The sequence below is a fragment of the Mytilus galloprovincialis genome, chromosome 3 (assembly GCF_965363235.1).
Source record: "Mytilus galloprovincialis chromosome 3, xbMytGall1.hap1.1, whole genome shotgun sequence".
Classification (NCBI taxonomy): Eukaryota; Metazoa; Mollusca; class Bivalvia; order Mytilida; family Mytilidae; genus Mytilus; species Mytilus galloprovincialis.
The window spans coordinates 3,381,839-3,406,643 of NC_134840.1; the positions used below are offsets into that span (position 1 = coordinate 3,381,839).

The following is a 24,805-nucleotide window of genomic DNA, read 5'->3' on the forward strand; positions in this document are numbered from 1 at the left end:
AGAATCATGGTACTTTACCAAATAACACGTAATTTGAATCTAATCAAAGTTATTTCATTCAGTTCATAAAAAACTGCCTCTGTAAAACTTACCCTTTTCCTGGCTTGAGGTTTCTTTTTCTTATCATCAAACATCTGACCAGGAGGCATCAGTCCCTGGGGTCCAGGGGATAGAGACGACTGTGGCATATTGGACTGAGGAGGCTGAGCTGGCATCATTGGGCCCTTTGCCAAGGGATGCTGCAATAAATACCATAAGGATTAACCATCATTCAAAATATTATGTAAAAATATGTACCATTAAAAGCAATGTAATTAGTATCTACACGTATTGTTCTGATCCTCAACTGATTGCAATCAATAATGATTTCTGTACACAGCATTAAATTTGTTCATGTTTTCTGCAACAATTCCTTGTCTTTTATAACCTTTTTAAGTTCTTTTCAATTAACCTGTTATATTAGACCAGCTGCCTTTGCATAGTGCCATCCAATATTTGCTGTGTTAACTGTTGAATTAGTTTGAGTTTCTTTATGTTCTAGTTAATTGAATGGACTTCCTATCTTACCATAGTGTCATCCAGTATTGACATTTTACATAATTAAAACCTCGTCTTGGTCAGGTTTTCAATACAATCATTAACTATTTGATAATTAACCTGTATGATGAAACAGCATATTCTGTGATATTGATTTAATATTTCAGTCAATTTTGGTTTGATTGTAAATTTTAACGAGGTAAAAATATACCTGTGTAATGGGTCCAGCTCCCTGTCTTGATGTTAATTCTGCTGGAATAGGTAATGTCCACGCTTCTTCTATACTGGGCAAGGTTTTAGGTCTAAACATATAGTCAAAAGATTACTCAAGAAATACATTAAGTTGATTAACATGTTTTCAATGAATCAATACCTAAACTTTATATAATAATTAAACTATAGGGACATATTCTTTGTTCTGATTCTTTTAATCAAATCATTCAACATTTCTGTGCCAGCAGCTTTATCAAAATTAATAACTGTAATTCTGTAAAAAGTTGTCTACCAGAACACAGAACTCAATTTGTAAATATTCAGTATACACTGATGTACCAGTATAACTTATGGAAGTTTAAAAATTTGCATGCACTAAAGAAAATCTTATTGAAATTCTTGTAAAAATTGTTAATTAAAGTTTATAATTATAGACAGGTAGATTTTGCAAAATTATGCAAACTTGCTTTATTCAATTTTCTAATCAATAACAATTTAATGTTTTATCAACATGTAATCATTAAACGATGACCAAACACCATTTAAATAGCACCACAGGGGCTTACCTATTCTGTAAATGTTGTATAGGAACACTGTCTAAATGTTGCTGAAGAAACTTTATTTTTGATGCTAAAGCAGAGTTAACTCCACCTGAAATATGAACAAAATATTAATGTATTCTTCTGTCCTCTTAAGGTTTGTCTCTCTATTGTTTTATTCATAAAGAAAAGTAACATATTTTTAAGATAAAATTCTTGATCTTAAGGCATTTCTCTATAAGTACTGTAAATTTATGAGTTATTGAGAGTTTTTTTATAATGAGAATAATGCGACTCTGTGAGCATTGCAATTAAGAATACTCCCATTCCGATATTCTATACATATATCTGTAGACAAATTTTCCTGAAATTGCAATACTTAATTTCTCATATTTGTCCTTTCTTGATGTCCATTTAAAAAAAAAATCATATATATAGTAGAAAAAGATACATGATAGCCAAGAATGTGTATTCATACCTTTATTTCTAGTACCATTTATATAACATGTGTAGGCGTCTTTAGGTTGATTACAAGTTTCATAGAGAATTCCCAGATCAGTCCATGCTGCAGTGTGAGATTTATCTAGCTGTACAGCACAAATATAGGCTTGCAGAGCGTCCATAGGCTGGTTCTGTTGCTGATAAAGTACTCTGCAAAACATCAACACACGCAATATACTATAGATAGTTAGAAAGTCTCTCATTGTTTAATAAACAATAAAACACAAGATTCCATATGTTTTAGCCATTAATAGAAGTTAGAAGTAATTGTGATGTATCCATGCAATGTAAATGTTGTTTTAATGTTGTAATTTAAATCCAAGGAAAAAGACCATAATGGTACTAATATATATATGGTCAGATGTGAGAAGAAAAAAACCCTCTAGTCATACCTTGGCATATATCTCCTACTTATATACTTGAATCTTAAAATATAACACATTTCCAAGAGACATAACTTCCATAAAAACAATAATATTTTCCAATCAGTTCGATATATTGCTAATGTGATTTTTTGACATAAATAAAATGAATGGCTGATGAGAAATGTAGAAATGACAGTGCTTACAATGTTTTTGTCTATATAACTTTGTTATCTTCATTTCTAAGGGGCACAACTCCCCAAAACATATTTGATCAACATAGATCTTTATAGATTATCATTGATCATCTCAAAAAGATTGATTTTCTCACTTGATCAGGTACAGCGAAATTGAGAAAAGCAATAGAGTTGTGATGCCTAATCTTTTTATCTCTATTTTACCTATGACGACTTTGTTACTTTCATTGAAAACACGCATGTGTGCCCTAACTTTCTAGCCATATAATTTTTCCAATCACTTGACTCCACTGAGAAAGGAAATATCAGTCAGTAAGATCAAAGGAAAATTTCGTAAATTAGCGATAATAGCAGTAGTTATTGCTATTTTGTACAATTTTCCTTTGATCTTTTTGTGACAATTTTTCATATCATGCTATTCACTTGAGATGGCAAAATTATCGCTAGAAACTAAGGAGGCACGGGGCATTGCTAATGAAATTGACATGAAATTGGCAACTTCTTCATAGGTAAAATGGCGAAAAACAGATTGTCGTACCGGCTCAAGCAAGAAAATCAATCTCGTTGAGATGATTGACGATAATCTATAATTACTGAATTAACCTTAACATGAATTTTAACTCCAATGAGAAATTTAAACAGTTATAAATGTTAAAGCCCTTATAATTTTGACTTAAAAACAATATTTACATTTCCAAGATAACAAACGAAAATATCTATAATACTTACCCTATTGAGCACCAGGTGTCAGCACTAGCTTCTGATTTGTCAATAGAGTTACGGTAGGAAACGAAAGCATCATGTACTTTTCCTAGGGCAGAAAAACACCTGAAAAATATTAAACTCTGTTTAAAGATTCTGTCTAATAACAGTATTATATATTTAGATTTAGTTAAATAACAGTATCATATATTAAGATTTAGTTAAATAACAGTATCATATATTTAGATTTAGTTAAATAACAGTATCATATATTTAGATTTAGTTAAATAACAGTATCATATATTAAGATTTAGTTAAATAACAGTATCATATATTAAGATTTAGTTAAATAACAGTATCATATATTTAGATTTAGTTAAATAACAGTATCATATATTTTAGAGAAATTTCAACATACGACATAGCATAATTCTCTAAACTGAACTTGATCCTGTGAATGACCAGTAAATACTATGAAAGATAAAAGACAATTTACATGTGTTTCACACCACACATATTACGTATGTGACGTCAAATAACATACACATATGTGTGAATTGACATCTCTCAGAAAAGGTCAAATGGTATTTTATTTCCAAAGCACAATAGATACAAACTACTGTAAAATTAACTTCAATTTACACCTCTGGACAAGCCTTATAGAGGTATATATACTATACATCTTCATAGATCTATATAGGAAGAATAAAGTTCCAACAGGACAAATTCTCACCTTTGTTGACATAAATCAGGGAAGATTAAACAATAGTTTTTTTTACTAAAGATAGATACAGACTACTATAAAGTTAACTTCAATTTACACCTGTGGACAAGCGTTATGAAGGTATATAGTAAGAATCAAGTCCCAATAGGTAAAAAGTTTACCTTTGGTGTGACAAATACAGTCTCCTGGAGATTTCCAGATGACAACAGTTTATTAGTTTTCAATGACATCAAATAGCGGCCCTTCATATCAATTTCCTTAAATAACTCCAATATAAAGCTCTCTCAAATCATAATACAATCTCATACTAGTGACTTATTTTAAATAAATTAAAAAAAAAGTAAATATAAGAATATTGGACCCGAAACAATAGACTAACCTTCCTAGAAGATACCAGGTCTGTCCGTTAGTTGGATCACACTCTAGTGATTTATTAAGATATAGAACTGCAGATGCCTCTCTAGATTTCTTGTCTCCTAGTTGATCTGATGTATGGTATAACCAACCTACAATAAACATGACAAATATTAATACTTGGCTCTGTTTGAATATTCTTCCATATGAAACAACATATCTTTCTTATATATTGAACCAAGAACAAAACATACCATTTTATCAACTTTCTACAGAAATATATATTGTTTGGGTATTGTGTAGAGCTGAGAAATAAATCAATATCAAACCACTTCCATTATGTTACATTATCATTTCAGCTTCCCAATAGTGAACTTTCCATTTCTATTGAGAGCAACATTTCGGCAGAACCTGTAGATGGACATGACAACAGATATCTTCTGAGTGTTGTGATTTCACTGGGTATATATTTACCTGAGCAACACATCAGGTGCCAAATGTGGAGCAGGATTTGCTTACCCTTCCAAAGCTTATAATCTCAGATTTTTGGTTGAGTTAATGGGGTCAGTTTTCTATGTTGTGTTGTGTGTACTGTTAATAAAATATTGAGAATGGAAATGGGGAATGTGCCATAGAGACAACAACCCGACCCTAGAGCAGACAACAGCAGAAGGTCACCAACAGGTCTTCAATGCAACGAGAAATTCTCGCACCCGGAGGCATCCTTCAGCTGGCCCATAAACAAATATATACTGGTTTAGTGATAATGAACACCATACTAAACTCCAAATTGTACACAAGAAACTAAAAGTTAAAATAATACAAGACTAACAATGGCCAGAGTTGTTTGTCTTTTCTTTGTTTTTTTGTCTTTTGCAGGCATTGTCAGATTGTTTATGCCTAATGAGTTTGAATATCTGTTTCATATCTTTAACATCATCATTTAAGGTCAATTTTGGTGGCTACTTGCAATACAGAAATATTTGAAAACTTATCTGCAATTTGTTTATAAACCCATCTTTCAAACTCAGTTGACAAAATTTGTCAAATAGATCATTCTTTTTAACAGACATACAAAAAGATTTGATTAACAATGTCCTTACTTATCCTCCTTAATGTTTCAGTTAATGGATATAAATTATGCTTTAAGTATTTTAAAAATGACAGTCCAAATATACATAGAGAACAATAAAAGTACTTTTATTTGTCACTTGGACAAAATTGTTATTGCAAAAATAAAATCTGTTATCTATTTGTGTAGGATATAAAGTAAAAACACTTTTATGATTCAAGGTATTAACAAGTACATTCGAAAGTATGTTTAGTAATACTCAATGTACAATTTTGGTATACTTATATATAATCATGTTATGAAATACTTAATAGGTTATTTTCAAATATCATTTCCTGTCCTTCAGCTGTCAAAGTGCACTATATTGAGTATAATGTAATGAAATAAATAACCATATCAATAAAAAGACAAGAGTCAGCCTAAATACCTGTGATATATTCAAAGTATTCTTAGGCTTAACAAAATCAGACAGACTTTTTTCAAATTTATCAAAAGTGTAGGATAGAATAATTACCTAGTTGTTTTAAAGCAGTAGCTTTCACCGATTTATCTAAATCTTCTGGAGCGATGAACTGTTCATAAGCCTCCTTAGCTTGCTTGATTTTACCCTGCACTTCCAATAAATGTGCAATATGTAGTTGTACTGAAATTAAAAAGAAACAACATAAGCTTGAGATGTGTATTGACATCTAGTTAATCTGCAGAATGGAGTTGTATTAAAACATGGAATCCTTACTAAGGCAACTAGATTTTATTTGTTCCTCTGCTGTAATGTGTCAAATATTACTTTGTTTACATCTAAATGAGAATGATTTGTTGAAAGTCTTAAAGATAAATATTTAACTTTAATATAGGTAACCAGCTAAAAAAGAGGGCCAAAAGATACCAGAGGAACAGTCAAACTCATAAATCGAAAATAAACTGACAATGCCATGGTTAAAAACGAAAAAGACAAACAGACAATTTATAGTATACATGACACAACATAGAAAACTTTAGACTTAGCAACACAAACCCCACCAAAATCCGGGGGTGATCTCAGGTGCTCTGGAAGGGTATGCAGATCCTGCTCCACATGTGGCACCCATCTATAAGTATCACATAAACTTTTCCTTATAAATGATCCATTTTAACTAAGCGTTGGTCAGATGAAATAGAGCAGTCGCACAATGTACACCTTAAAATCCATATACACTTGACCTACTGCTTACAGCATCTGTGAAACAGACAACCACACAACGTTAACCTTGATCACTGATCAATAAAATGAGGTCAAGGTCAGTTGAACTCTATCTAGCATATGAAACCCTTGCAAGATGAAATATAAATCATCCAAACAGAAGAATGTGTCTATCATACTTATAGATCCTATTTATACTGATAATAATTGAGAAATTCATGACAAACTAGAAGAATGTGTCCATCATATTTATAGATCCGACTTCAACTTCATCAAACACTATTTTTACCTGAAGCAGGACAGATGGCAAACAGACGGACAAATAAAAGGACAAACAAACAAATGGAAGCACAGACCAAAAAATATAATGCCCCTAGGTGGGTAAAAAAAAACAATATTACCAAAGTCACTTAAACATGAAATATATGTTACAGTGAATAGTCTGTTAGTAGACTACAATACAACTGTCTTTTTTCCCCCCAGTTATTCCATGTTTGACTGTACCCATACAATTCCTGAAATGTTGAAATATCAAATACTTACTTTGTGCTTTGGACAAAGAACAAGGGCTTGAGTCTGTTAGTGCTTGTTTAAAATGCTGCAAATAGAAAGTTAATTGATATAAGCATATGAAATGTTAGATTACATACAAGAATTTTGTTGTTATTATGAAACCAGTTAACAGGAATATCAATAATTTATAGGTTTACAGGAAACACATAGTAAGTTAAAATTCTCTAAAAGTTCAGTTGTGGTAAAAACTGAGTTTCAGGGTGAAAAAAACTCTTTTCTAAAAATATAAACATTTGTACACACAAACTGAAATTATAAACCTTTGAGAATATGCATGTTAATATTATTTCCAACTTTGTGTATATGTGCCTGAAAAAATCATCCTTTGCATACCTGTTCCTTAAAACATTAACCTCTGTATACTAAAACCTTAAATATATCATTTGTATATGGACTCAAATATCAACATATATATCTTTATGACAGAAACAGTGATACTTTTCGATAAGAATCTAGTTCTGTTTCATGGAATAAAATGAAAACGGTTTACAAAAGTAAACTTACTATCTGTCTAAACCTTTAGATATTATTACTTAACAGCAGTTGTAATATCTAACACATATCTAAACATAGCTGTGGCCAAGATGTATTTGAATAAAAGTGATTTCTGAATGGATCTTTTCAAACATTGTTTCAACTGTCAAAGAAGAATTATTGAAATCGTAAGATGAATCCCTGAAGTCAAGCTTTTGTAAATTGTGACTTGGATGGAGAGTTGTCTCATTGGTACTCATACCACATCTTCTTATGTCTATAAAATTATCAATTAATTCATTTCTTATTGTAAGACCTACAGTAAATATTACCATTTATAAAAAATTCTGAAAACCTACATATTTGTATATAGGCTGTGATCACACTGATTACCATAAGATATGTACGTTACAGGTGACTGATTCAGACAGGTATGTTGTCATACATATTTATATATATGTTGAACAACTACTAGTGACTGGTACTACCTTGGACTAGAACTAACTTGGACTGGAACTAACTTGAATAGCACTATTTCAGACACTTAATGTTCTAGATATTCTTAATCAAATTATTCCCTAATTCTTCAAAGCTCACAATAACACACACTATTCTATTATTGTCCCTTGATTACTTGGTCATCTTTTTATCATGACGTATTAACTTGTAAATATATATACCTTCAAACTGACTTCATAATCTGTAGAAGTTTTACACATCAAACCAAGGCGTATTCTGATTTCATTAGCTCTGCTAAAACCTGGATCTGTATACAATACTTGTTGAAATGCTCGTGTGGCCCTGAAATACAAAACCTCTAATTTAAAACCAATATATAAAATGTATCTAAACTTATTGAAATGGACATCACACTGACTCACTTTTTGTTCTTTAAGCATATCATTCTCAGATTTTAAGAACAAATTACCTGATCGCCTATATACTCAATCTAATATAGATATTATATTATTATCATTTTTGACAATAATACCAATTAAAGTAAAGGATAGATTGGTAACAAACATCTCTAGGTCAATAATATCTTCAGTCGACAACACCACAAATGAAGCCAGGGGGTTTCAGGTACTACCCCCACTCACAAAAGAATATGAAAAATACATAAAAGTCTATTCATGTCATGCAAGTCAAGAGACTGAAAATCAACTATTAAAATAAAGACATCATGACCCAAATTAACCCCTCAGAAACATGATGGCAAAGTCCTGAACAATATCATTATCATATTGTTTTTGTTGACAAATTGTGTATGACATAAAATATCTTAGTAAACAATAAAAATGAAAAAAAAATAAAAATGGGGAATGTGTCAAAGAGACAATAACCCAACCAAAGAGCAGAGTACAGCTGAAGGTTACCAATGGGTCTTCAAAGCATAGAGAAAATCCTGCACCTGGATGTGGCTCTCAGCTGGCTCCTTAATAAAATTGTGTACAAGTTCAGTGAAAATGGATGTCATACTACACTCTATTGGAAATAAAATTAAGAATGGAAATGGCGATAGCAACCCGACCAAAGAGCAGAAAACCAAAAAAAATATACTTCACAGGTATTTAATTATATCTTAATCATGAACATCTGCTCCTATGATTTACACCTGTCAATGTTTAGGTCAAGGTCAAAATTAAGGTGAAATTAGATAATCTTATTTTATGTCAAAATGATAATAATGTAGAATTCTGATAAAAAAAGACAAAACAAGTAATATTTATCAACAAATCATCTTGTATACAACTTTTAGGTGTATCAGGTAAAAGTTTCGACCTGTACCTGTAATTCTACCTGACTTTAATCACATGACATGTTTGATCTGTAATGTCAGTAATCTGTAGGACCATTCCTAATCCTAATATGTTTAGTCAATGTAAAATAAATATTTTAGTGATGTCAGATATAAGTATATTGTACATTTATAATCGAATTATAATTAGGGCTTCAAACTTCTGGCATTTCATGTAAAACTGCAAATAAGGCCCAAATAGCCTCTTTTAAAGATCTCGTCATATATGTCTCCAAAACCTTAACCTATATTGCATTTCCTACAAGTTCCTAATAAAGTTATAGCATATCTAATGCACCCTGAACAATAGAGTTTAACTATTTGCACAAAAAACAATAAATAACAAGCCTGTTTGCATGGTGGCTTAAAGGAAAAGTCCAGTGGAAAACATTACATGCATATCCGGACACAAAGCATAACAACTGTTTTATCATATTTATGGATCAACATGCAGATCTTTGAATGTAACCCTCTCCCCTTTTTTACAAACAAGCAAGCAAACAAGCTTAAAATAAGTCACTGCCTACTCATTTTAATAATTCATCTGTAAAATAAACTTCCACCATCAAAAATTTCAATAATTCCATTGATGACATCAAATAACATGAACTTGCTGTTGTCATGGTAATTAATGATGATTTAATACGCAGGTCTGCAACAGTCATTAAACTTTTCACAAATATTAAAAGCTTTGTGCTACAATATTTAGTTGTCTTTATCTGATAATCATGAGGATTTAAATTCTAGCAATTTGAAATACTCGGGATAAATAGATCACCTATTGTTAACTATATACTTCCATACAACTGAATTATTCATTCTCTGATTGAGTATAAACCCGAGTAAATATGAAGGAAGTTGATTGTAATATTGTGTGCAATATATTTTTTTTTTAACTTATCACAGTACATTGTTTCGTACCTTGTGGTCTGATCGTCTGACCACAAAAATAATAATCACTAATGATAACGTGTATTTTGTGGTTAGAATTGCTGGTTTGACTTTTTCATTTCATTATTTCGTCCTCTCCTAAAATATCTTTCTGCCCCATCTCTTCATTCCTTCAGTTTCTTATCCATTCTACTTCATCCCTCAATAGATGAATACCCCTTTCACACTCTTTGCCCAGTCCCTTCACTTTTCACTTCCTCTACAACATTCCTTATCCTTTTAACTTTATCCTTAAGTTTTCACTTATCATTCAATATCCAGTTCCTTAGTACCCCTTCCCCCTGTTATAGTTCCCCACCCCTTCCTTCCATCACATACCTTTGTAACCATCAGATTATGTTAACCTATCAGTATCTACCCAGGTGTTATATAACAGACAGGTTAATTACATGATATATCTATAGATATTTAGGTCAGACTAACTTTGACATACAAATCAAATAACTGGGTTATTAACTTTTATTAATAAGACATTAACATCCAGCAGTAAAGAATGATGTAATTGTGTAAGATCTAGATAAGGACAATATTTAAAAGGATATGAACTTTGTACTTTAGTAAGTGACATTTGCAGTTAGTTCCACAAGGGGAGACAATTAAACCAAGCATCTACCATTGTTATAAGGAAGAACATTTGAAAGTGGGTGTTTTTCCGTATTTTGATAAAAAATTATATTTTTTGATAGAAAATTATCTATTTCTAATTTTTTTAATTGTTTTTTTCATCAGACACAAGTGGAACTATAATATCCCCAATATTCCCCAAATTATCATGTTACCCTATCACCTCTAAAACTCACAATTCTTTACCCCCCTCCCGATGTCATTCGATCAAATTCATTCCAATCTGGCTTTACAACCATCTCCATCCAAAAACCTTACATTCCTGAAGAATTTACAAGCCTTCTTTCCATATAGGACAAATCTTATGAACCCAGATCTGGCTAATTGAATCTGTAAGTTGATTGATATAATACCAAAAGAACTATATAACTATAACACAATATCCCTACATGAACATGGATAATAAAATAGTGTGAACAGTGCTTTATTGCTGTTCCTTATCTAAACATCACAATGAGGTCAATATGAAACATTGACCTCTAACTTATTACATGTACCATTTTGTGTACCGGGTGCTAATAAACATATCTATACTCAGTCCAATGACAGTTTATATATAGAATCATATCGATAGCAGGTCAAAGTAGTATTTTAACATCAGGAAACTAGAGTGTCTGACATAAACTTCCTACCCCGAAGCATTTTCATGAAATAGTAAAACAGCAAGAAAACCAACTCTTTCTGAAAGTGATCACTATACAATAATGTGCCAAAAATAGGCTCCAGATTTGAAAACATTATTTATAAAGTTGAAACAAGTACAGGTTCAATCAAATTTCCTTGTTCAGGGACTTCAATCATGCCAAAAATCATTCAATCAAATTCAAACTGGATCTTTAAGTACTAGTAATCATTACACACTAATATTCCAAATATTAGATGTATATCTACAAGCCTAAGAAAAAAGTCTGTCAACTGTTAAATTCTGAATGGCTGAATGATAGAAGACTCCTCACCTGAAAGCAATATACATATATGTAAAACCTTACCTATCATTGGTAGATAAAATATCAGCATATTGTGCTTACATTTATATAGCATTAACAAAAGTGTATGACTTCACCAAACAGGTGTGCACTATTTTTTCAATAATTTTGCACTTTCCATGCACCTGGAAATCTATTTCAATTAAAACCCTGGAAAATTAAATCCAATTTCTTTTTTCACATCCACTTAATTAAGTACCCAATAGCCCTTTAAGGTTCGATACAATAACAGATTTATTAAGACAGTTTTGACTGAAAACAGTAGCAAGTTTGTTGGAATTCTATCATCCAGAGTTAAATAGAGATTATAGAATGTAAAAGGTAAAAGGACATTGAGCCAAAGAAATACCTGAAGGACACTTCTATTGATCCAGAGAAAATAGGATGTATTATAGAGACAAAGAATACACAAAGAGAAACAGCTTTTGTTAAGGATGGGATACATGATGTTTATCTTGTAGTTCATGTGACTCACCGACCATAACTCCTTTGTCCAAAACAAGAATCGTAAAACCATTTTTTTTCTATTCTTGAGATTTCCAAAGTGTAGTACTAGCAATGAGTGCAGTTTCCTGGGCCTAATTAAGTTTAGTTCCTGTGTTTTATTTTTGATATGAGTCACTTTATATAACACTTAACCCTACAATATGTCAACAAATGTCGGTAACCCATCAACTGCTTAATATTCAACAGATAAAAGCAACGGAAATAAAAAATATCTATTAAATGTAACTTGGTTTGAATTTTAATCACATCAGCGCACCTGTATCAAAGAAAAAAATTCAAGGTGAAGTCATGACATCATTTTTAATATTTAACTAGCTCCATATGACCAGTAATGTGGAAAATGATGGCAGAAAACTGTCTACAAATCAAGTATTCAACGATCAAATAAGTCCAAGTTGCTACCGACACATAGTTGAAAGGTGTGTCATAATCTACTTGACCATTGCCTGGTCACTGTGTAAACATTATATTGAGAGTAAAAGCTGTTAGAATTCTGGTGTATTGAAGTTAACCACAATAAATCCCTTAGTCATACAAAAGTTTATATTCAATCTCATTGAGAAAAATATTTTTTCACATTCCTAAGAATTGAAATGTGAATAATAAATTAAATCTCCCTGAATCTGGTATTGTTGAAATGTGAATAATAAATTAAATCTCCCTGAATCTGGTATAGTTATAAATACGCTTACTGACTGGCAGACTTTTTAAACAAGCTGGCTTTGGCCTAAAGAGGAAATGATAACAACAGAGTGATCAAATCTTTATATATCATAAGATTATATCAAAAGAACTGACAAATAAAAACAGGGATGAATTTTTTAGATATCAACCTTGGATAAAAAAAAATCCATAAAGAATAAAGGTCAGGGTAATAAATCGCAGCCTGTGTAATATATTTGTGGTAAATGTACTATCGGCTATTTACTTTTTTTATTGTGCAAATCAAAGCTTTTTAATAATAATGTGATAAAAACACACTGCAAAATAACCATGGCATTGTTCTTTATTTTGATATATGTTCTTATGTCTTTATTTGGTAAACTTGAAGAGCTGCCATATATCTTAAAAGATAAAGGAACCCTGAGACAGAGTGGATTTAATTAGTGTTCTCTACAATGATCTTTCTGATCTACAATGATCTGACTGATCTACAATGATCTCTGTAATCTTGTTACTACATGTATGGTACTATCAAAATACCTCATATAAAAGACTACACAAAAATCAATAAAGTACAACACAATAAGATCAAAGACATTCCACACATGATAGAACACTATTTATAGCTATGTAAATACACTACAGAAATAATTCATTCATCTGGGTCAATATATTCCACTGATATCTGAATACAGAAACATGTACGACCAAAACTGGTATAATTTGAATATTAAGATTAATTCCTTACGGTTATAGCAGTGTATTCATTTGTCTTCTCAAGATTATTTGTATTCATCTTTGACCAATATGATAATAATAAACACTTATAACCATTATTACATTCCCCCCTCTTAAGACAGCCTTCCTTTCACATCCATATCCCAATGTGTACCCCCTCTTTTAACAAGTTTATATCAGACATACAAATGTCTCTCCTTTTCAAACTGTATGAATAATTAATAAAGAGATATAACAACATAGGTGTTCTTAATTTTAAGGAATGTGCCCTGTGGTACCAAGTCAAAGTACTCACAACTGTAGCACATTAAATTACATATAGTCCAGAGTTTCAATAAGATTTTCTGTGAGAAGTAACTAGGTTTTAAAATTTTTTCCTCATTTACCATCTCTCTAGTGTAAAACAAGAATGCCTCTATAGTACATGGATGCTTCACTTGCACTATCATATTCTATGTTTAGTGGACATTGGGATCAGAACTCTAATTTGGCATTAAAATTAGAAAGATCACATCACAGGAAACATGTATACTAAGTTTCAAGTTGATTGGACTTCAACTTCATCAAAAACTACATTGACCTAAACCTGAAGCAGGACAGACTGACCATTCCAGAGACCGAAAAACATAATGCCACTCGGTGAGGCATAAAAAGAAGAACTATATATCGATTCATTCCTCAAATAATCCATTATTGTTAACTTCCTTGTGACAGCAATCATCTATCATCAAAATCATGACCGGAAATGCAAGCCCTGGAATATCATATCAACTGGGAGATATATATATATATATATATATATATATATACTCAATCTGCAGGCATGATTGGAATGTTCCTACACAGAAATGGAAAGTTCACAATTGGGAAGCAGAAATAAAGAACTGAACTGATAGTATTTTGAATGTATGCTGTTGAACAGACATTTGTTCTCTCAGCATGAGGCCTTCTACTTTAAAATTTAAGTGTAAAATAAAATTGTTCAATAACATGCATTTACTATAAGATGTCTATAAATTTTTGTGTTTTGATGTTAATGTATTGAAAGAGATAAACAAATTGAAATTATTTTCTGAGAATGAGACTCTCATGAGGGGCATCATGTGTTATTTGTACCAAATATGTGCAATCCTTCGTTCAGATCATTATTGAAACTGAGTATCCATAAAATTCCTGTAGTGCCATGAAAGTTAACTCATCAAATAGGCTGTAAAGTAACTGGTTTCTTTTCTGATTAATAATCAGTAGATCAAAGAGTTAAAGAAGTTTATGTAAAACTTAATGTAAGGTTAATTGGGACATATAAGACCTTAAAAAAGGTTGACTGGGACAGTCCAGCCAATAAAAGGAAGCTGTCTAGGACATTCCAGAACAAGAAAGGGACCTTACTAAAACAGTACAGATCGTGTAAGATGGCCACTATTTATATAATTAGTACTATTTCAGTATTTGGCTCAACTTTGTGTGAAGGATTGCATACCTGACCTGCTTAACTCTGTTTAACAAAACCTCTTGAAATGTGCCAGTAAATCATAATACTGTGAACCTTACTTTAGAACATATGCACATTAATCCAATTTATATAAGTATCCAGTATTGTCAATAAAAACTGCTTAAGACTCAACCAATGAATGAACACTAATCCCCTTGACCTGAGAAATGTGCTTAGCTCAGCTGAGTTCCAATAAAACTTGTCAGATCAGGAATTGTACACCTTTATTTATTTACCTGTAGTTATGTCATAGGTATGTCAACAATAGTGTACCACTATAGTCTATTTCTCACAACTCATAAAAACAATGCCCCATAATCTATCAGGACAGATAACTTATCATCCTACCTTTAAGGTTTCTTAATACTTAAAATATTTTACTGTCAAATCAAGAACAATTAAGGCATTAGACCAGACAAAATTTCTACCAAAATATTTCATCAACAGTACAAATAATAACCATAACAGAATATACATGATGCTGCAATCTTTAATTTTAAATGAATTTTTAAAATAAAGAATTACCGTATACAACCAGTCACAGATCCAGAACTTTTTGTAAGGGGGGGGGGGGGGGGGGGGCAGCTCCAGTCAAGCTTCAGTGATTCCCTATATAACCTCCCCCCATGTATCTGCCTATCATAACATAGTAAAACAGTTTTTAATTGTCTGTTTGGAAGTCAGCTCAGGTTGGAGGAATGACATATATTATATCTAGTGCAAAGGAAATATTGTTAATGAAAATTTATAAAACTGCTTGTTTGAAAGAGTTTATTTTGTTGTGCAGTGTCAAGACCAATGAAAGAAATTGTGGTACAAGGTTTCTAAATTTCCGCCATATTCAGTGAATAAATACATCATGATTCTCTTAGATCACAACTAAATTGATCACCTTTCTAGCTACTGCATTTTTGTCATAAGCCTTGGAAAAAATATAAGAAATCTTGTTCCAAATCTCATCATTATATTGAAGTGGCCAGATGTTAACTGGTTGAATTCAACTAACTTTTACTTGACGAAAGCATGCCTCTAAACATCCCCTGCAAAATGCTCTCCTGAAAAAATCTATTCTATCAGAATATCACAGGAAGTCCTGGCAAATCTGTACAAATCCCAGCACTGGTCATTTTGTAAATCCTGATACTTCAAGTGTCCCATGAAGTCTGGGAAATAACTTTAAGCTCCACAGAAAATGATGACAAAATATCATTTATCTGCAAAATGCTTGCAAATTTTAAACACTTTGAGAAATAAAACAGACAAAATTAATTTGGTTAACATTCAAGTACATAAACTCATTCTGTATGTATATGCACATTTCAAATATGACTAAACCACAAAGTGCATATGGAATACAGTGTCATTTTGTCACATGACATTTTGTTCTAAATCTGGCTCGTTTAATCTATTTGGTTTAAAAAATGTATATAAAAAGAAGGGCAGATAACAAATCTATAAAACCACAAAAATTTAATGCAGGATAAAACCTGAATATTATTTACAAAGGTGACATGGAAACAAAAAGACAGGAAGCATTCATCTAAACACATAGCCATAATAGTTTTTTCATTACATTTACATTTGATTACGTTTTTAAACTAATTTCAGGAAGTCATATTAGTACTTTTCAAAAATAAAATGTTGGTTGTCTTTTTTATCTTTCAGCATCTTTCTCCTTTGTCCTTTCCCTGATTACATTTTGTAGTTATCCCGTTCTAATTAAAAAAGTTGACTTAAGATTGTTTATACCCTGTAATATTATGTGCCCCCTGTAGTGGCCTGTATTGCATGTCACAGTTATTTGTAAATTCATAAGAGCGATGACTTCGTATCAACTGTGATTATTGGCAAAATCATCATATCAATCCTCGAAGCAAGATTATAAAGTATGCAGTACTACATAAATGAAAATGAAAAATTCCAAGTCAAGCACTGAAAATCACTTACACTGTACAAGTCAAAATCATTAAGTTCAATAAGTTCATTCCTGAATAAGGAATCCAAATAGTATCCTAAAAAGTTACATTGCAGATCTGATAATCACTTACAAGTCAATATAATAAATATCTAGACTCAATATCAAACTATTCTTTCATTAACAAGCTGAGTGATATTAAACAAAAGCTGCAAACAGACATATTCATAGCAGTATACCAGATATTCCACCAGTAACAAGAAAGTAAGAAAACACACTGATTTTATTTATGTTCCTCATATTTCAATTAGATAGAGATAAGAAGATGTGGCATGAGTGCCAATGAGACAACTCAACTCTCCATCTAAGTCACAATGTGTAAAAGGAACCATTATAGGTCAAAGTACGGTCTTCAACATGGAGCCTTGGCTCACACTGAACAGCAAGCTATAAAGGGCCCAAAAAATGACTAGTGTAAAATCATTAACCAACTTGTAGGCTTCAATTACATTTTGTACAAGTGAGAAGCATCAGGCAAATTTGAAATGGACCTAAGTGTCACAATAAAGTCCATCTTACTAGTCCTTTATAGCGCAAGTTTGTATGTTACTTTTATACCAATATATGGGAGAGCATTTTATAAACTTAAACTAACATATGAGCTACCCCATTCAGATTCCATAAATGATAAAAAAAATACATGGTGACAACTATGATATATGTACATGCATACAGGGGTATGGTAAATTGTCACTTATCAACATGGGATGTGGATTGGAAGGTGGATTAATACACTCAAAATTCAAAGTATCAAAAACAGGAAAAATACATTGCTCACTCCACAAAACTCATTCCTGTCCAGCTTCTGACTAAATATGAAGTAATTCTTTACAGTAGTACATGAGAAAAATGTGACGGGTATATTTGATCTACCTATGGAGTCCATGGATGGATAGAAAATGGATTAGATGAAATGAATGGGGTATGATAACATATCATACACATTTGTCGTAATGACCACAGATTTTACACACCAGCTATCTATTGTAGAGGTATAATGTAAGAGCTTCTCTGCATCAATACAGATAAAATTTACCATGGAAAAATAATAAATAAGTCTGAAAAAATCAAATATACTTCTGTGAGGTCTAGGTCATGTCACCATGTAAATCTATTCTGGTTAGTAAATAAAGTAAAAGTCAGGCCCAAACATCATGTAGATATATTTTATCTAACAATACTATTGAGTAAAAAATCTGCATTGTACTACTAGCATGACCTCTACCCTTTTTACAATCTTCAATTACGTGACAAAACCCAAGCACACAGGTAAAATCATAAACTGATGTCAAAAACATTTGTAGTTTAATCTGTAAGAGTGACAATAATCATTTGGCAAATATCCAAAATTAATAATGATAATGTCCCCCCCCTTTTTTCCATTTTATCCCTACCTGTTTTTGTTCCTCCACATAGAGATTTGTAACCTACTTCTGTAGTGTTTATATATATATAGTTTTACTATGACATAAAGGGAAGTAAATTAGGCACGTAGGCGTAGCACACTCCTCCATTGTAGATCTATGCCACTCACCTATAGTAAATAAATCAATATCTACTTTTCATTGGACATAAAACTTCAATTCAAAACACCATTGAGAGATTATATAATGATTTATAAACAAAAGAATATATCCATGATTGTTTATTTTAGTTATAGTATGGTTGACATTACTGAACCAAATAAGTGGGTGACATGATCAACAAACCAAGTAAATGACAAAAACATGTCTCAGTGCATTTCTATAAATGGAATAATTAGTAATATACTAAATTACTTGTAAAATGATTTCTGCCTTTAAATGTGACAGGAAAAATGGACAGAGCCGAAGACAATTTATATTCACAAAATCAAAAGAATGGCTAATTTTTTTGTCAACAGAATGTGTGAAATAAATAAGTCAGTTGCCAGTCAATGAGTTGACCATAAGGTTACCAAATGTGATAAAACCTCCACTGAAGGGGTTCAAACTAATGATATGTAATTATTAAGTTCAGAGGTTAATTCCATCAAAGTGACCATTCTTTGAAGTTTTCACTCCCAACCACATTTATTTTACAGATTCAAAGCTTTTTGAATAACTTTTTCATTTCATTATGAAATTCTTTATGAAACAAAAAAAAAATATTCCTTGATATCAACATTATCTATATTTGTTGTCATATTTTATTTCCTTCATCAACACAACAAATCTAATCCAAACTATTGATTTCCGAATAAGAAAACTATATTAGGTAATAGTTAAAGAAAACAATATCAATAGCAAGCTCTCCATCTTTTTTTATAGCATATTCCCATTTGTCTCCTCTTCCTGCACATCACCCCTCGAACACATTTCAAGTCATAGTTGTCATAGAAACAAGTTATTGAATAGCTACAGTTGTAATGTGAAAAAGATTTAATTTAATACAACTTTTAGAAAACAAGAATTTCTACAACTGTCTCAAATTGACAATTGAAAATTTACTGACTAGTAAAATGATGGTGTAAATTGATTTTCTGACTTTTGTTTTACTCTCAGTAAAAGTAATCTGTCAATTTCTTGTAAATTTCAAACTAAAACTAAACATATATATATCTACTGAAGGAAATGTTTTTAGTCTATTCTAATCCATTCCAAGATAATCAGATGGATTTGTGTTTAATGTCCTGTAACAAATATTTAATGCATATAAGGAGAAATGAATATAAACCCTGCTTTATCTTATCTTAAAAAAAAAACACAAAAAAACCAAGCTTTGTTCTATACCAAGTGCTGAGCCAGATCATTAATGTGTTAACTCACAAGGGAAAGAATTATCAGTAACCTAGTACCAGAAGCAGCAAGTCTTTTGTTTAACCTGACAAGAAATATAATCCAGGATCTTCTTTGCAAAAGCCAACATGCCGATATTAACCATGACAGAGTCTTTGTCTTGGCAACTTTTTTTCACTCCATAGATGCAATATAAGTGTGCAGCCACATTTTTCACCTAAATTCAAGCATAACATTTTTTTGGTTGCTTAAATAGTACATTTATATAAACCACAATCTTAAACTGCTTTCTACTATAGTACTGAATAAAATTGAGAATGGAAATGGGGAATGTGTCAGCGAGACAACAACAGAACCAAAGAGCAGATAACAGCTGAAGGCCACAATGGGTCTTCAATGCAGCAAGAAAATCCTGCACCCGTAAACAAGAGGCTCTCAAGAGCCTGAATCGCTCACCTTGATTTTTTGGCACTCATCTTTCGTTTAAGAGTTTAAGTGTCCAATTTCATTGTAGTTTGTTTTTTTGGTTTAATGTATATTAATAAGTGTTAGAAAACATGATAAACAAATTGTGAAAAAATTGTCCTTAAAGGGCAATAACTCTTTAAGGGGTCAATTGACAATTTTGGTTGTAAAACTTGTTTGTAGATCTTACTTTGCTGAACATATTTGCTGTTTACACTTTATCTTTATCATTAATAGTATTCAAGAAAATAACAAAAAAACACAAAATTTCCTGAAAATACCAATTTAGTGGCAGCAACCCAACAATGGGTTATAAGATTCATCTGAAATTTTCAGGGCTGATAGAACAATACCATATAAACACTTTAACCCCATGTCAGATTTGCTCTAACTGCTTTGGTTTTTGAGATATAAGCCAAAAACTGCATTTTACCCCTATGTTCTATTTTAAGCCATGGTGGCCATGTTTTTTGACAAAACACAAAATAAAACACAAGCTTGATTCTAGATACCCGAAGGAGCATTCAGCTTAAGTTTGGTTGGAATTGGTTCAGTAGTTTCAGAGGAGAAGATTTTTGAAATAGTTTACACAAGACGGACAACGACAACGACGACGAACGCCAAGTGATGGCTAAAGGTCATCGTTCCTTTCGGAACGGTCACCTAAAAAGAAGACGTGATATGATTGCATATGAGACAACTCTCCACAACAGACCAAATGACACAGAAATTAATAACCATAGGTCACCATAGAGCCTTCAACAATGAGCAAAGCCCATACTGCATAGTCAAAGCTATAAAAGCCTTCGAAATGACAAATGTAAAACAATTCAAACGAGAAAAATAACGGCCTAATTTATGTATGGTCTTTTTGATATACATGTAAACTACAATATTTATACCAATTTTCAAGGTTAAAAAAATCAATGTAAAAATTTGGATACATTATTCAACATCTGTCAGTTAACATGAAATCAATCTTAATTAATCACATGACCATGGCCAATATCTACAACTTTGTTTTGTGAATGGAACCACTTACAAAATTCCTTACTCATCAAAATTATAAATAGACAGCTTTCTATCAGCACTTTAAGATCATACACATAACACAACAACTGATATTAGTTACATATCTTGTTCAGCATAATACAAAATACAATCTTCCTTTTACCTTCCCCAAGATGTCTTCTGCTTTACTATGAATCCTATTTACATCAAAATGAATGGTAAACACACACCTTAGCCCTGTGATACAGAGTAAAACCATACACCTTATTCTTCCTTCATACTCCAAACCTAATCAATAAATCTTACAATAATGTGTGGTGGCCCCTCAGATCAATGATAAATAATGTGTAACTACTTACAGAAACAGACTATAGAACTTCTGTTCAGCAGGAAATGTTATTGGCAATCAAAGGGACATTTTATTGGCATGTAACAGAGACAATCATATCAATAAACTCCAGATTGTCATTAATTACAAATTATTGAATGTATATTGTTTCTATAAAATTTTGTATATGGTATGGAAAAAAATCTACAATACTCATATGAGCAGATGCAAAAATAATACCACCAAGTAATTAAGAATCAATTAGAGGTTACCTAGATCAGAGACACAGTGGATAAAGGGTGGATGAATTAGGGGTTTAAACAAATATATAATGGCAGTCTCCAGTCACTAATGCTACCAACAGCAACTAACCATGAGAAGTTCCACTTTTTCAGAAAAGTTCTTTGGCTTGAAACACACATCATCAAATAACTTCCCAATGACATGACCAGTCGTGGATCGAAAATATTTCAGGAGGCCCACTGACTGCCAAAGAAGGGTCCTGCTTAAGTCACGCTTCAGTGATTTCCTAACCAAATTTTTTACACAAAAGAAGGGGTTACCCCCTCCCCCAAGTCCACCTCTGATCACACAGGTATTATAAGGATTAAAAAATATGAATCACTTCTACTAACCTCATAGTACATGTATAATTTGAAATTTATAAACACATGTACTATAATAGTTTTTTTTAAGAATAAATGAGATGTGAAGTAAGAATAAATGAGATGTGAAGTATACATCAATGAGACAGTAATCCAACACTACAAGTAAGTAAGACATCCATAGTCCGTTAGGTTAACATAGAGGACCACCCCCATCCCTTTTTCATGTATCTAACTGTTTCCTTTGGCTATTGCAAAGGTGTTGGCAAGTATAATTTTCATAAACCTTTAGGAGTGAGATGTCTCAGCTGTGGATTAACCAAAAGGAAATGTAAATTGTAATAAAACTTTGAACTACTTATCAGCACAATATTGTATTTGTTTATATGACAAAAGGATGTAACTGTATGTACCATTCAGAATACAGCTCAATATCCGTGATAAAACAATACTTGAGGACAGATGAATTTCTGAATGTCAAAAGGATGTATAATAAGTGCAGTAAGGTGGTAGATTATTAATATGGAATTATTGGTTTAGTATGACATATATTTTCTTATTATTTGTAATATTATAACAATTAATTAATATGTGTCGGACTAAAGGAGTCGTCTTTTATATAAAAATGTTGTTACCAACAACTAATTTAATCAAGGCTACTGTACCACACTAAAGCTTACTTAAAGTTGTGCAAAACATCTTTCTGTTTCAAAACTTTGGAAGAAACTACTTGATCAGAATGAAGTATGAAAATTATTATTTTTTTATTTTATCAAAATCAGTTTCAAATGTGAGATACATGTAAACTTTGATTATATTAAAGGTATCATTGAACCTGGTTCTGGTACGGAAGAAAATACTTAATTGATTAAAAGAAAGAGTTTCATCAAACCAGCTCTGGTAGAAAAGAAGATTGTTGTTAATTTATACATTACACATCTGACATACAAATATATTTGCAATACAACGGAAATTCTTAAAATGAATAAAAAAAGGTAGGTCAGATATATCATACTTTTGTCTGTTTTTTAATATCTAAATATATTGATCATCAACATTTTTTCTAGGTGACATTCTCAATTCTATAGAGACTTATCTATATCATTACACAAATTGTAAATGTTCTATATTTGTCATGATCAATACTGAGTGAACAAACTCAATGATCAATCTGAAAACCAGTGAAAGAAGTTTAATAGTAAAGAGGCCAATCACCTGTACTGAGTGGAAATAGGACTGTACGTACAGCATGTACATAATTCATAAAGTAAATACTGTGGATTCATTATTATTTGTTGGATAAAAATTTTCGAGGTCTTCGTGGGTACAGGTGAACCATGAATTTAAATGTTCAACGAACTAGATATCATTAAGATGGGAGCCATCTCTGTGGGCCCCGCTGTGAATAATTTGCATTAAAAAATTGTATCTTTACCATAGGACATGGGTTTGTCAACTGAAATCAAAGTTTTTGACCTTGACCTTTGACCTAGGAAGTTGTAAATAAATTATGACACACCCTTTGGTGTTGGTTTATAAACATGTCAAGTATAAACTTTGAAATGATAACGGTTCTCAAGATATAGAGCGGACACGATCTTTACCATAGGACATGGGTTTGTCAACTGAAACCAAAGTTTTTGACCTTGACCTTTGACCTAGGAAGTTGCTCATAAATTATGACACACCCTTTGGTGTTGGTTTATATACATGTCAAGTATAAACTTTGAAATGATAACGGTTCTCAAGATATAGAGCGGACACAATCTTTACCATAGGACATGGGGTTGTCAACTGAAACCAAAGTTTTTGACCTTGAACTTTGCCCTAGGCAGTCGTTCATAAATTATGACACACCCTCTGGTGTTGGTTCATTCACATATATCAAGTATATATACATGTCAAGTATAAACTTTGAAATCATAACGGTTCTCAAGATATAGAGCGGACATGATCTTCACCACAGGACACAGGGTTGTCAACTGAAACCAAAGTTTTTTTACCTTGACCTTTGACCTAGGAAGTTGTACATACATCATGACACGCCCTCTGGTGGTGGTTAATAAACATGTAAAGTATAAAGTATGAAATCATAATGGTTCTCTAGATATGGAGCGGACACAAAGTGTTACGGATGGACGGACGGATGGACGGACGGATGGACGGACGGACGGATGGACAGACGGACGGACAGACTGATCACTATAGGGGACCCGCCTTTGGCGGGGCCCTAATTACAATTTTTATATCAAGTTGTATGCAGACTTTGGCAAAAACACGAAATTACATCTCAAAGAAAAGGCAACTTTTCTGCAATCCACGAAGAATGGTACTCACGAAAATAAATGAATCCACAGTAGCAAAGATATGATTGTTTATGTGTAGGTACAGAGATATGTCTATATAGATATAGGAAGATGTGGTATGTATATGTTTTAAAGTGTTGTCTATATGTATTTATGTGTAAGTACACCAGTG

The 24,805-nt window shown here is 31.9% G+C and overlaps 1 protein-coding gene across 7 annotated transcripts in view; it reads right to left on the minus strand.

Annotated features, from left to right (window-relative positions):
* The window catches only part of LOC143066959 (lysine-specific demethylase 6A-like), a 70,989-nt gene that overhangs the window by 16,552 nt on the left and 29,632 nt on the right, over positions 1-24,805 (minus strand). For 3 of the 7 annotated variants that reach the window (XR_012975811.1, XM_076239844.1, XM_076239847.1), the window contains 9 exons: positions 8,109-8,229; positions 6,925-6,979; positions 5,716-5,844; positions 4,155-4,281; positions 3,079-3,177; positions 1,768-1,940; positions 1,317-1,401; positions 749-839; positions 93-239 (listed from right to left, as the gene is read on the minus strand). Coding sequence is in view for 6 of the 7 variants with exons in the window: in XM_076239844.1 (XP_076095959.1) it covers positions 93-239; positions 749-839; positions 1,317-1,401; positions 1,768-1,940; positions 3,079-3,177; positions 4,155-4,281; positions 5,716-5,844; positions 6,925-6,979; positions 8,109-8,229 (1,027 nt within the window). In the remaining variant the exon portion in view is untranslated. Of the gene's footprint in view, positions 1-92; positions 240-748; positions 840-1,316; positions 1,402-1,767; positions 1,941-3,078; positions 3,178-4,154; positions 4,282-5,715; positions 5,845-6,924; positions 6,980-8,108; positions 8,230-15,246; positions 15,363-18,556; positions 18,666-21,557; positions 21,677-24,805 lie in introns of those variants that run through there. The other 4 variants (XM_076239848.1, XM_076239845.1, XM_076239846.1 and 1 more) reach the window with 4 other exon arrangements.